General features: G+C 32.2%; 3 protein-coding genes across 5 annotated transcripts in view; 1 reads left to right on the plus strand and 2 right to left on the minus strand.

Annotated features, from left to right (window-relative positions):
- Nucleotides 1-550: 550 nt before the first annotated feature.
- Nucleotides 551-3721, minus strand: LOC139992774 (probable chitinase 2). The gene is made up of 8 exons (XM_072013961.1): nt 3511-3721; nt 2425-2622; nt 2166-2325; nt 2003-2099; nt 1713-1919; nt 1442-1639; nt 1210-1338; nt 551-1117 (listed from the first exon to the last, which is right to left on the minus strand). Exons 1-8 carry the CDS (start codon nt 3572-3574, stop codon nt 827-829), a joined length of 1344 nt encoding a protein of 447 aa, XP_071870062.1. The 5' UTR covers nt 3575-3721; the 3' UTR covers nt 551-826.
- Nucleotides 3722-7066: 3345 nt separating this feature from the next.
- Nucleotides 7067-8104, minus strand: Polz2 (DNA polymerase zeta subunit 2). Its single transcript, XM_072014819.1, has 3 exons — nt 7849-8104; nt 7470-7767; nt 7067-7379 (listed from the first exon to the last, which is right to left on the minus strand). Exons 1-3 carry the CDS (start codon nt 7865-7867, stop codon nt 7073-7075), a joined length of 624 nt encoding a protein of 207 aa, XP_071870920.1. The 5' UTR covers nt 7868-8104; the 3' UTR covers nt 7067-7072.
- A 183-nt stretch (nt 8105-8287) lies between these two features.
- Nucleotides 8288-15078, plus strand: part of LOC139993255 (ubiquitin carboxyl-terminal hydrolase 48) — a 76884-nt gene continuing 70093 nt past the window's right edge. Inside the window, exons 1-11 of one of the 3 annotated variants that reach the window (XM_072014810.1) lie at nt 8288-8423; nt 8786-8925; nt 9013-9216; nt 9304-9630; nt 9809-10045; nt 10130-10380; nt 10446-11002; nt 11073-11174; nt 11245-11648; nt 11732-12098; nt 12184-12368. In XM_072014810.1, the coding sequence (XP_071870911.1) occupies nt 8792-8925; nt 9013-9216; nt 9304-9630; nt 9809-10045; nt 10130-10380; nt 10446-11002; nt 11073-11174; nt 11245-11648; nt 11732-12098; nt 12184-12368 (2768 nt within the window). In that variant the 5' untranslated portion in view covers nt 8288-8423; nt 8786-8791. Of the gene's footprint in view, nt 8424-8785; nt 8926-9012; nt 9217-9303; nt 9710-9808; nt 10046-10129; nt 10381-10445; nt 11003-11072; nt 11175-11244; nt 11649-11731; nt 12099-12183; nt 12369-15078 lie in introns of those variants that run through there. The other 2 variants (XM_072014811.1, XM_072014813.1) reach the window with 2 other exon arrangements.

Here is a 15078-nt window from a genome sequence, read left to right on the forward strand (position 1 = left end):
CTTCATCTAGATATATTAAATTTTTCCTGAAAGTTGTTCTTTCGATTAATCTCGATAGTAGAATCGAATATCTCGATATTTCGATTCTCGAAGTTCAAAGATCTTGCTGAAACTCTGGAACTCTTGTGAGTGCATTAAATTACGATATTATAGGCAATTATTGCAGTATTATTTTATGTATATTATTATAATACGCAATAGTTATAATATTGTTAATATAATACAGCATTTTATAGATATTTTATTTTATGTTTATGATACAATTGCAGAAAACACTTTGCTTTCAAAGAACAACTATCTTATATATTCGTTGCAAACCTGGAATTATTACTTGATCATCATTTTACTTGTGGAGAGTTGGGTGAAAATAAATTTTCCTACAACTAGTGCAAGGAAAACCAATGCAAGACATGTTGTAATACATTAAAGGAAATGATAAAATTTGCAGTAAGTGTAAATTATGTTAAGAAACTTATTTTACAATAATATATATGTATATTCAGATATTTTTTTAAGTTATCTTTAGCAGAAACATTATTTTTGGAGGAAGTTTAAATTTAGTTCATATATTTTTAATTCAAATAGAAAATCTCTTTATTACTATATATACACGAATAATTATAATGATATGCCATTAGCATAAACAGTAGGACATTCGGTAGGTTACATTTATTATTACAATAGATTAGCATAAACATAAACATGGAAAGACAGCTTTAGAGGAACATTTTCGAAACAATAAAGAGAAGCAAATCAGTCCTTAGGATAAATGTATCCAAGTTTCATAAACTTTTTGGTACTATTTTTCAGCCATTACCAGCTTGCTTTAAATATAGTATGCAAGAGATATTAATATTATTAAGATAGAATTATAAGAAAATTTTGTGATGGAAGATGAATTATCGTTATGTTCTTTACCTATGTTTACATTATCTTTATCACTGATTACCTGACTATTTTCAGATACAACTATATTAATCCATCTTAGTAAAGGATATGTCATATCTGTTAAATTTAAAGAGTCTTTAAAGAGATTTGCGCACTTTCCATGGAAGTCGTCAGTATCGATGCTCCAAATCATTACACCGGCTAATTCTAAGCTCATCGCGTATTCGATCTGAAAGTTTTGGAAAAATATTATATTGTAGAAGTAACACGTGTAGTACTATCATTTGTTATAGTCGCTTGTAGTAGATAAAACTAATCAACCTTTGCTTTTAAACTCCTGAGATTATCATATACTATAACACGATCATCGTTAATGACATAAGGTGTATCGCTAGTATCATCCCAGCCAGAAGTCCAGTTACCTTTATGACTCACTAATTCTTCACAAATCTAAAAAATCGTACATGTTATCATTTTATTAGAACGAACAAATAGATAGATTATTATTAATAGAATTAACGTATCTAATCAATATAATAAAAGTAAAATGTACTTCATTATATCCCATAAAACCTTCTTGGTCAGTGTAAGGCCCCTTAAATCCATTTGTTATCGTTGTTCGATTAATTGGACTTTCTTGGGAAGAATTTAATTTGCTTGCCAATATATAAGTTCTTCCATACATAGGCAGGCCTAAGATTGTTTTATTTGCTGGTGCACCTTTACTTAACAAATAATTAAGTGTCTCCATCTGAAAATTTTATTGCGTTATGTGTTCCATCTACGATACTTGTTACTCATTGTAATTTTTCTAAATGCATTACCACGCTCAGACCGTCTCCACTTCTTAATGGTGCATTTGGAAGCACTTTCTTATCCCATGATCCATGATAATCATAGGCCATTACATGGATATAGTCGAGATATTTGGAAATTTCGGGAATATCGTATGCCGTATCGATAATTGCTTTATTAGAACCTAAAGCTGCTGTTAGTAGATAGTTGGACTCCTTGAATGCTTCTTTTAATTGCTATTAGAATAGAGAATACGATTAATTTCTGGCTAAGATAAAACTGTAATTTCGATAAAATTACATTACGTTACGTCGTTTACCTTTACAAGAAGGGCAAAATATAATTTGTCCTCTGGACTACCGCCCCGTGATCCCGGATATTCCCAATCTAGATCGAATCCATCGAACTTGTATTCCCTGTAAGATAGAAACTATCATATAAATCAGCAAAGTATAAAACTATCTTAATATTCGATTCCATACTCAAGGAAGTCCACTACGCTCTTAACGAATGTAGCTCTTCGTGTAGGGGATGAAGCGAGTATAGAGTAATTTTTACTACCCTCGTTCCATCCTCCGATTGCGAGTAGGATGTTTAGACCTGGATACTGTTCACGAAGTTCGGTCATTCTTTTGTAATTATCTGGAATATTATGACGGCTATAGAACGAAAATGCTATTCATACATATGGAATATAGATATATCTTCAATCGTATCGAGTAATTTACAATATGTATCTACCTTTGTCAATATCTATGTTGGGATCGAGGCTCTTAATGGTCCATGATGTGCTGTCTAATCCGGCGAACGCGTATATGATGTGCGTGCAAAGTTCCGGACGGATATAAGGGATTCCAAATTTTCCATCATTATTTCTATAAACGGCCCAGGAAGCGACATAACAAGTTACTACCTTGTTATGCTTAATCCTTAATAGAGCTTAGTGGAGAAAGAAATGTAGTTTTAATGTACAATTGTTACAATTTCTTTTCTCTTTTCGCAAAAATATTCATTTCCATGTATATACATATGATAGATTATTTTTTGAATGATGTCCCAGGCTTGTTATTTTCTATCGATAAAATATGCGAACATGAATCATTCATAAAATATGCCCGCGCGCGCTTTTGTTATTTATTTGATGTAAATATGAAAAACATCAAGTCCTTGAGATAACTTTCTATTAAGTTATTAATTATAGAAAATTATTTTCAGTTATTTACATATCTTCGAGGAATGAAGTTGAACAAAGATTCCATCGAAATGTCAGATTTCCATTGCATAAGCTACCGAACAAAATGTCAAACGCATTCTACACTTTCCTCCCCGTTGCGTAGTGTGTCATCAAATAATAGCAATGTAATTTACAGCCGGACCACATACAAACTTTTGTATTTCTTACATATATACATAGAATTTGGTAAGAAGATTGGCTTATTTTATGCTTAAACTGCTTTAATACATCATTTATTGAAAAATTTCATCACATATTACGATGGCTAAATATTGTACTTATAACGAATGGTAAATGTTGATATTTAAATACGCGTTTCAATTTTCTATTTTTAATTTTAATTTAAATTTTAAATGTCATATTTTATGACTCGTTCACTTTATCTACATTTTTAACATCACATTTACCATAAATAATTGTAGTTTTATGAAGGATTAGTAGAATTATTCTTTATTAGAATTTTAGGTGCCTGCAGTGATACAAATTTGGTCCTCTTTCACCATCGTCCTTTGGATGTAAGTACCGTTTGAAATTTAAGTTACGCGCTATCGCGTTAATGTTAAGGGAATGATTTCAATTTAATATGTACTCACCTAGAATACCATTGCTACAGAAGAATAATATTGTAAGCAGAGATAGGAAGATACACGCCTTCATTATCGAGAACCGCTACACGAATGCCGAGTTATTGTCCTGGTAGATAGCTTTCACTTGACCACAATACGGTACTTCAATTCTCGGAGAAGAAGAAAAGCATTCGTGCGTGTAGCTTGGAAAAGGACGGAGCTAAAACCTGTTGTTGAAAACTCTTCTACGATAAAAGTGTAGAGCAAACAGTAAAGCTATAAATATATACTATGTAATGCATTTTTAGATAGATATCAGGAGATAACCACATGGAATGATTCTGTCGATTTCCGGCATGGATGGTGATTATTGATAAAAAAGTATCGATCAATTATAACCGCTTATTCATAACCGCTGGCATGGACCCGACATTAATTATATTTATTATTATATTATATACATATATATCACATTTTCCAAGAACGAAATATTCAATAAAAAGAAGATGTTTCTAGTCGATACTTTGCGAAGAAGAATTTTATAATTTTATTGAATAATTTGATCTTAGACATTACGTCAGATGAATGAAATTTAATATTTTTGTTAAGGTTGCTGCAATAAGTATCGGCTTTCATAGGCTGCGAACTTCTTTGTGAACAAATCAATTAATATTATTGTAGCAAGCAATTGTCCTATTAATGACATATTTATCCTAAACAATTTTTTAATGAATTATAAAGTTTTGTATGAAAATAAATTTCGAGAAGTTGCAGTCTCGGGGTACTAATAGAACATAATACGTAGTTGAGTCTTCTGCGCCTTCGTGGCAGCCGTGCAAACTAAAATTTGAAATTTCTCCATTTCGCGCGGTGTCATATTAGAAAGTTGAAGCAACCGCAGAGAGCTCGTCAAAAATATGGAAAATTTAGTATACAACGAGGTGTTACTGCTTCAAAATGGTGAGGATCTTGATTTTAATCATTCTGTATGCACAGTTATTAACATATTCCGGGCAGATCACGAGAATTCTCATGTTTATTTTATTCCTTGAGCGATCACGAAAATTTTCATACCCTACTCATACTCTAATCATACTCCAGCTATAGTTAATAGTGTAATGACTTGTAAAATGGCAATATGTTAATACAATTTAGAGTGATTTGTCGTATTTCCACGTAAACAAACGAACATCGAAATTTTCAGGAAAATCCAAATAGTATCCGGGTATTGATAGACCGTGATACATTCTTGAATCAACCGCAATCTGGTGGTGAGTTTGGAAACTAAAATTTGAAATTTTAGTATTTTGCATGGTGTCATTAAGAAGAGGAAGTAACTGGTGAGACCTCGTCATAAATGTGGAAAATAGGATATACAATACGAAGTCATTGCTCCAAAATAGTTATAATCTTCATCTGGTTCGTTTTATATTCATAATCCAATATAATTTATAGTGATTAGTCACTTTAGCACACCTTCTCGCGCATTGTGTCTTTTATCTATTGCAACGTATCTTTAGCTGCCAAAAAGGTGTGCGATATTTGATTCATACAAAGTAGTTTTGAAACTTTAATAATAGATATTCACAGTTACAATTTGTTCACATTGGATGCATTATAGAATATTCATAGATACTCGATATCTATTACGAAATATTTTATAATGCATAATAATATTTTAACTGTATCATATAACTACATATTTCATATCTTTAGTATGATATCCGTGTGTCTATGGTAAATGAATAATAGTTGATTCATAGTTTTGAAAGGTAATATTTTCATAAAACATTGTTTCATTAAACATAAAGAAGAAGATTTGTTTATACATTAATGTTTCAAAGTTAGTTTAAATGTTTGTTTGTAAATGGTTGGTGATAACAGACATTTGCAGTCTTGGATGTGTACGTTGTACACCAGGCCCTTAAAACTCGCTCAATCCTAGTTTATAAACATAAGATAAATGGCCGACAGCTAATACTGACGCATCGTTCCCACAAACAACTATTGGTAAAAATTATTTTAGCGATACTGGCAGATTTTTAAAGCAAAAAGTTATTCAAAATATCGATTTCTACAATATATCCAAAAGTCATCGAAATCGCAGGGTAGATAACGTTTCTACAGTTTCACCTAATAAATAATACGAGCCGATTGGCTGCAATCGTGATTGGAGTTTTGTTAATTAAAAAATTTATTATATTGTTGTTGTAGATACAGAAGTTTTGTCATAGTTGAGATATAGAATGGCTATTTAATATTAATATTTCTGGACTTCTGTAAATTTATACTAGATTTAAGATAAGATGTCCCACTTGAATGCCATATAATGTCACGTTTATCTAGTTATTAATCAGTATCGTATATTATTATCATCATATATTCTACTTATCAATTATCATTATTATATATTATACTATACTATCAATATATTATCGTATACTATCGTATATATTAAAATCTAGTTCCAATTCCGATCGCTATGAACGCTGTAATCCTATTCTATACTGAATCGATAATGTTGTGAATATCATTAAAATGGTAAGTGATATCAGACCCTCAAGACATGGAATGTAGAAATACATTAACTGATAGATCTATTCTGCACCTCATCTGTGGTCATATCTCTATTAAGATGTAGAAAAAAAATACATTTCGGAGATTATTGAAAGCATAACTTCGACTAAAAATCGCTGAATGTTAACAGAAGCATAGGATGCGAAAGGAGATCTTCACCCACCAGAATGTCTATAGCACTACTTGTAAAAGAAAGATAGAGAAAGACAAATTACCAGTAACTCTATATAGTCATACGGTTCTATTATTACATAATGAATTAAGTCGTTACTGAAAACTAATGGATTGTTCCTCTCTTAAACCAAAATTGTATACTTTTAGACTTTTATTGTAGAAATTGATTTTTAAATAACTTTTTGATGCATATTTAAGGCCGAACTTCTTATCGAATGTTATATACATTATATACATATATCTACACTTGTTAATATATAATTTTCTGTTTAAAAAGAAATGTATTCTTCGGAACTATATGAAAGTTGCTAGATTTTTTTTTTTTTGATGTAATTCAGGTATTTAAACAATTCGGAATATATATAAGTTAATCTCGTAAGTAATTAATTGAATAATTTTTTTTGCTGATTTTATTTAAGGGGTGTAACTTACGAGATATGTACATATCTACTCTTATCAAAAGATACATCACTTTTTATAGTCCGTAGTGCTCGTCTATGACGTCACAGAGTGGGCGGGGCTGTGTAATATAGGAAATAGAAGTACTTTATTAATTCTATACTCCTGTTCACTACCGGCTAGTTTGAATCAGAATTTATACTCTCAGTAGGTACATATTTAGTTGTTTCTGTATGTGAATGTAGCTTTTTTAGTTTCTGATATTTGAAGCTAATAATTCCAAACATTTTCAATGCAACTTTCTTAATAGATTTTTGCTATCTTAGATATTTTACATTAACATTAAATATTTTACAATTGATATTGATAGTTATTAATAATCATAATGTAAATACAAAATCAAAATAATGTAAATCTAAATTGCTACATATAATTATAATTAATTTATACATTTCTTATTTTCATCTTCAATAACATACATCTGCAAGTTTAAACATTCTGTTTTTATAGTTTTCAATGGAAGTAAATTCTTGTTAGTCATATCAGAGACATCTTCATTGATAATCCATGGAAAATCTTCACAACAAGGATTTTCATTTAAAGTTACATGTGCAGTTTCATATGTTTTAATTTCAATGAAGAAAGATGAATCTTCTGGCAATGGTTTTAAATAAGATTCACACATGGATAGTTTCAAACAAATTGTTCTCAACGATTCTTCTGTTTTTAGATAGTATGGATCTTTTCTAAAATAAATTTCAGATTAGACAATAACATAATGCTGACATTATAAGATTCTTCACAAGCATATACGTATGCTTACTCTGTATACATACTCTGTGTTATTTGCTTGCAATTTAACAAGATCAAAGACAAATTTTTCAATTGGTTCTTTCCTTTTATTATAGAAGACCAGGTTCACAGCTCTGACACTATTTTCATCCTCTTTTATTAATTCTCTGATTGCATTTAACACATTTCTTATGTATTCATTGAGCTCAGGATGTTCAGACACATATACACATATGCTGTATATCTTCTTTTTCACAAATATTTCCTTGGGATATAAATTTCTGAAGAACAGAATGTGATTAAATGCTACTTCTAGAAATTCCAGCAGGATATCAGTAGTAACTATAAATAAAATAAGAAATATGTTCCGTTACTTGTTATCATCTTATTTGTATTTCTAATAAATCAACAAATAATATTTACCTATTTTATTATCAGACATTTTTTAATATATTTATAAAATGATAAAAATATAGCTATGTGTTAGTAGTTTCAATAAAAGAATATTCAATCTTCTATTCTCAGTGCAGGTAATTTTCTCTTGTTAATAACTTTTTATATGTTCATATGTAAAATGATATAACAAAAATGATATTTATGAAATTTCTATTATGTATATGCAAACATATTTAATATTGTTTGTTCGAGAGAGATTATTGCTTTATTTTTAATAAATAACATAGTAAATAAATTCCAAAAAAATATATGTATATTAACTTAAACGCGAGAAATTATTTAGCGATTGATTTGACGCGTGCCTAGACCAAAGCCGACTGCATATGGCGGTCAGTGTATACCAGAAACGGTTATAGTGTTTTGATGATACATTTTCATCTGTTCACGAAAGGTGTCGATGGATGCTTGAGTTCAGTAAGCTTGAAAACGTGATAAGTTTTTTTCGCAGTCAGATAATGTTGTAGAAGAAGCACAGTACTTTACAACATTCGCAGCGGCATTTTTCATAACCTCAACAGTCAGTAACAGTACGGTACTTTTATGTGAGTATATATATACATAGTTTTTGATATACGAAACTGTTCATTTGTTAAATACTAAGCTTTACGTCGATACATTATTTACGATTATTTTTATATTACTAAACTTTCGAAAATATACGTTTCACAAAATTGATTATTTTATGTGGTACTTTCGTTTTATTTTTATTCTGTAGTGTTGTAGTGTGATTTTCTCATGGCGCGAAATGGAACATGTAATAAATCGAATTTGAAACATATGTATTGTATTTAATATAATTTTGCGTAAAGTTTTCGTATAAAATCAAAATAAGATAAAAAGTATCAACATGGAAATATTTGAATTTAATTACTAAAAATATATTATCTGTTTGTTAATATTTTAGATAAAAATGCCGCCAACAAAAAAGACTGATTTAGACAAATTAGCATGGGCTTGGGTAGAAAGTGTGGTATTAGACCAAATAGAAAGGATACATTTGGAAACTGCATATAGAATAGGTTTAAAAGCATGTAAAAATTGCAAGTAAGTTATATGCTTATTTAAAACGTTATATATTCATATGAAATAATATTCTTTTCAATCATATTAAAATAAGTGATTTGTTTACAGACGTAATTGCACAAATAATCCACAATGTTTGACTGGATTAGGAGAAGAAAAGTACATGAAGTCGCAACCCGCAGAAGTAATGCCTTTAGAAAGTTCTTTATCTGAATTACGTGACCCTACCCAATATGTTGGTCTAAAGAATTTAGGTGCAACTTGTTATGTTAATAGCTTAATTCAAATGTGGTTTCATAATGAAGATATGAGGTATATATTTATTGATACTATTAATATTTAACTTATACTTCATTTATTTGCAAATATCTACTACAAAATGAAATTTTATACTTTCAGGAGGATAATATACAAGTGGGATATCACAGAAGATCCAGAGGAAAGGGAAGCAGTGTGTCAAGCTGAGAAGAAAGGAGTACCGTTTCATCCAGTGACAGCAGTAGGACAGTTGCAATATATATTTGCAATGATGCAATTCGGAAATCGTCGTCTGCTCGATCCGATGAATCTCGCGATCGCATTGTCTTTGGATACTAGAACTCAGCAGGATGCACAGGAATTCTCCAAGCTACTTCTCTGCCATATCGAAGGGAAACTCCAACAAAACTCAGAACTGAAGCAGATGCTGCAGAGGCTGACCCAAGGAAAATACAGCTATATCAATTGGTGGGTTTTCTGAAGTGGAAAACAAATGAGAATTGTCCTAAACGATGATGATGCTGATGATCTTGACGATGAGAACATGGTAGGACACGTTGCTCGCTGCGGTGACTGGTGCGATCAACTGATCTGACCGAGAGAAGCTAATTCCGTCTAAATAACGCGAGTTTTATGTTTGACGCAGTTGCTCTAAATGCGGAACTGAATATCCAACCTCCACTACATTCTACGAATTGGATCTACAACTCGCAGCCACTCTGAAAGAGGCAGTAGAGAAATACTTATCTGTGGAACAATTGACTGGAGCAAATCAGTATCACTGCGTTACCTGCAATGACAAAAAAGATGCGCGCCGGTTTATACGCTTGGAATCTCTTCCAGAAACATTAAACATACAATTAATGCGTTTTGTGTTTCATAGGTACTTTTATTTTATTACGTTTATATTATACTATTTGATTGTTATATATTATGTTAATAGAATATGTTACTTTGTCTTTGTTAGGGATTCTGGGCAGAAAAGAAAGTTGAATTCTTTTATACAATTCCCGGAAGATCTCGATATGTCAGAATATGTTAGGTGTCCGCCACAAACTCATTTGTATAATCTCGTCGCAGTTTTAAGTCATAAAGGCCCATCTGCACATTCAGGTCACTATATTGCGAATATATGCAATTCAAATGGCGAATGGTACCAATTTAGTGATGATAAAGTGGAAAAAATGCAGAATAAAAGAATCGAGGATGGTGTTAGTGGTGAGTACGAATTTTATTATAATGTAATAAAGAAATTATTTAATAAAACGATAAAATGTAGTTAGAATTTTCTATTACAGAGAATTCGAAGGTAGTAAAACGGGGACGTATACCGAAAGGATTTTTGTCTTCTAATACCGCGTATATGTTAGTTTATAAGAAGGTCACTCCAGAAAAACGAACATGTAGTACAAAGAAAAATAAGTTGAAAAAGCTAGATGGAGAAACTAATAGTAATAATAATGCAGCAGCTATGGAAAAAATTGTAATAATTCAAGAAAAATCAGACTCATTAAACGAAGAGAAACACAAATGCGATACAATGTCAGGTGTTACTGATATAAATAATTCTGAGAAAATATTGAAACCTGATATGGAGAGCAAACCGGAAATGGAAACTTCGAAAGCATCTCCAGAAAATGTTCCAATAGAACAGTCTGTGAACGCAGATTCTACTTTTGATGAACAAAATGGCAAACATTACGAATTCGACAATAAAGAAAATAAGCTCGATATGGATACGAAGAAATCAGTTGTAAAAGTTGTGAAGTTGGACTACAAGCGGTTAAATGGTGCTGCGCATAGAGCTATGAGTTGTGGGGAACGTGATTTTTACGAAGAGGTTGGTATATTTAGTTTTCCTTTTATTTCTCTTATGGATATTCATATGGACGCATTATATTACTTTATAGATGGAGTTTGAAAATTGGGAAGTGAGTACAACGTTGCGCGACTTAGTGAGGCAGGAGAATGTGAAACACGAATTAAGCTTATTGGCTATTCAACAAGAAAAAGTAGGTATTAATAACAGCAACAGATTGAGTTTAATCAGTTAAGAAGCATTCTCAACGATGTTTCTTGTAGCAAAAGGAGATCGAAGATCAGAATTTAAAGAGACAACTTGTCATAGACGTGTATAATATTATTTCGAACATAGTTTCGTGGGACACATATCAATGGATTCCAAACGATTGGTTATCAAAATGGCTCAATGGACACTTATCTGTCGATGGAGTACCACCAATAGACAATTCTACATTAATGTGTTCGCATTATCGACTCGATCCTTTGAAAGTGAATCGTGCAAAGTGTATACCTGTCACAGCTGCGGATTTACTTTATGATAAATATCGTGGAGGACCGCGATTAGATGAAAATTCTTTTTGCGAAATTTGCGTGAAACGTCGGTACAAGCTACTTCGTTTTAAGATATCGCTTGAACGTGATCACAAGGAAGTTAGTGAACTCGTTCGAAATTTCAAAGAACCGTGAGTCTTCTGTATTAATAATAATTTTAAAACGAACGCATTATTTTGTAAAAGAAAAATAAATTTTATTTTCATGGTAACAGGTCTGAGACTAGTTATATCGTGGGTGCTGATTCGCTGAGGTCATGGCGAAGACTTGCGATGGAAAAATTTACGGACGATATGGAGCAGGAAATTGAGGATGAAGACTGTCAAGATCCGAGTGGCTCGCAGGAAAATAGTAAAATTGGTACAAGTAAAGAAAGTGAAGGACTGAAAGAACCGGTGGAAGGTGAAGAGAACGAAGTCATAATCTATTTCAATGAGGATTTACTTTGTGAGCATAGTTCATTGAAAACACCAGATTCGACAAGAAAAATAGTGCCCCGTGAAGCTTGGGTGATACTTCGAAAATATTTCCCAGAGTCCAAGGAGTACTCTATTGGTGCCGCGTCATGTTCGATTTGTGAGGTACTTTTTCGTACATATTTGTATATTTAAATAAAGATGAAACATTTTGGTATATGCATGTATATTGATCTATCTTACTGTTCAGGAGAAAATGGAGAACGCGCAGAAAGCAAAAAAGGACGACAAGATAAAAGCCAAACAACAAAGGGACGAGTTAAACGACTTGTATCACGGCCGAAATAGGAACGAAATATTGAAGTGTGAAGATCCAGAAAAAACATTTTATATCGTCGAGAAGGGTTTTTTGGACAGTTGGCGTTCCTTCATTCGGTGAGTCTGATCATTTGTGTGTTTTCATCATTCTTAGCCTATTCAATTTCATTGAACAATTATGACTAACGAATAATATAAAACGCTTTATTTAAAATTCGTATTAAATTACACAGTAACGATATATATATAAATATAGTCCAAATGAGAGTAAATCGTGTATCTTAGGGTACTTTATGTTACATATTTTGAAATATCTTATGTCTCCTAAAATTTGCTACAGTAAACATATGCAATATTAAGTTTACTAATTTATATGTATTATTATAAGAAGAAATATTAGAGACATAGAAATATTGACTTTTGTCCTCTTTCTGCCCTTTTTTCCTTTTCCTTTCTCCCTCTATCGTCTTTCTTCCTTCCCTTTCTAACCTGCTTCTGTGTCCTACACTTCCTCCCCCATCCCTCTATTCTTTCTTCGAAATATAGAAATTTCTCACGTTCATACAAACATATATGATATAAGTGCTATCCGTATATATAATTCCTATATTCAGAAATCCGAATCATAGAGCATATTTTATTTTAAAACATGCAATATTAAGTTTACTAATTTATGTTTTAAAATAAAATATGCTCTATGATTCGGATTTCTGAATATAGGAATTATATATACGGATAGCACTTATATCATATATGTTTGTATGAACGTGAGAAATTTCTATATTTCGAAGAAAGAATAGAGGGATGGGGGAGGAAGTGTAGGACACAGAAGCAGGTTAGAAAGGGAAGGAAGAAAGACGATAGAGGGAGAAAGGAAAAGGAAAAAAGGGCAGAAAGAGGACAAAAGTCAATATTTCTATGTCTCTAATATTTCTTCTTATTTAAAGCAAAGGAAACCAACAAATAGATTCATATATTTAATTATTAGAAAAGTATTCAATACGAAAATAATATTATCAATATTCAAACTTAGAGAGAGGAAGTCGTCTTTCAAAAGACATTTTTATCTTACTATACATAATAATGAAACAAATTCATAGAATTTTTTCAAATTCCAAGTTGTAAAGATCTGAGTTCCTGAATCCTGAAAGATCAGTGTCCCTCACAGTAATAAGAGCAAGTAGATATGTAACGAAAACTAACACACAGGGAAACAGTGAGGAAAGGAGAAAGAAAGGGGGAGGAAGAAGATAGTAGGGACGCATTAACGAGCTTTTCCTAATTATGAGAAAAAACTGGACTGTGCGATTAAGGGCTGCGCTGGTCTCTCCCCCATACTCATGTAGACGCTGGGCCAGGAGAGCAGCGTGGAAAACTAATTGAAACCGCCTAACGACCCGCCGGCAAATGATACATCAGCCTCGAGGAAACTGGCCTCGCCACGCCGTCTTAATACCGTTTCGCCTTATTCGACGCTCATCGGCCATCGAGCAATTTCGTCTTTTACTCTCCCTTTTCCGGCCCGCTTTCCTTCACGATCTCTCCCAATCGTGTTCCCCGCGTTCCACTTGCCTCCTCGCACGCCTAATTACCAGTTCCAACGAAGATCGAGGACGCATCTGTGCGAACGATTTATCGTTGTTTGCCTTCGATAGAACGTTGTTTCGTAGAAAATTTGTTTCATATATTTTTAACTTAATTAATGTCTTGGGGATCAGATATCGATGTACTTGTTTGTCACTGTAGAAGCATAAAATTTAGTAAATTTTGCGAACAACGATGCTGCGAAAATGAATCACGTTTGGGATAGATAGTTTATATGAAATAAAATGTAATATAATATAATATGAATTTTGAGTCCTCGAGAAAGATTTTATTATCGATATGGTGTAACAAAATTCTCTTAAATCGTTCATTCGTAGCGTCAATGTTGATTCAGTTGAAATTATCATTCGTCCCAAAATAGGGATTAAATCTTTCCGACACTGGCGGTAAAAAAAGCGATTTTAATGTCTGGACGGGTGTTACGAGCGTGTGGGATGATTATATGCTTCCTCCTGGATACTCAAGATTGACGGATTCAAATTTGCCTGGGCTTAAGTCCCGCGGGTTCCACGGTTTACGGACAGCCGGCTAAACTGGGATCAACCCTTTACGCGGATTACAGCGTGTGTCATGTCACGCTTGATTTCGGTACATGCTAAAGGGGTGTGAAAACCAGAAACAAGTGGTCCTCCTCTCTTCTCTTGCTAAGTATTTAAAATAGCAGAAGAAGAACGAGGAGTCTAATTAGGTGTTTGTAAAAGCGCTCGTAACGCGTATCGATGCAATCAAATTTTAACGTGGCCTGACTATTATAAGTAGCACTTCAGCTTTGAAAATCATTTCGTTTTTGTTTCTCTCTTTTTCTTCCGCAATTTTTATTGATATATTTTCTTGATAATATTTTCTTCTGGGTATTACGGAAAGTTCTTCCGTCAGACTTTACTTGTATATTTATACTTTATTTAGGGATTCACGGAGAAATTAGCTGCTGTTGATAATTCGATTAATAAATTATTCTACAATAAAGTACATTTTAGGTTGCATTTTCTACGAGTGTCGGATAAATAAATTTGTAATGAAAGCGGCCTTCACACTTTTCTTAGGTAGCTTATTTAGATCTTTATAAAAGTTTTGTTTGATATAAGTGACGAAGCTAATATGTTATGCGAATATCTGGAAAGTCGATAATTTCGTAAGAACGTCTTCCTTTTCTTAGATACGAAATTCCGATAGAACATAGAATTTTTAAGAAATTTTTAAGAAATTTTAGAATTAATAAAAA

This window comes from Bombus fervidus, chromosome 12, assembly GCF_041682495.2.
Source record: "Bombus fervidus isolate BK054 chromosome 12, iyBomFerv1, whole genome shotgun sequence".
Taxonomy (NCBI): Eukaryota; Metazoa; Arthropoda; class Insecta; order Hymenoptera; family Apidae; genus Bombus; species Bombus fervidus.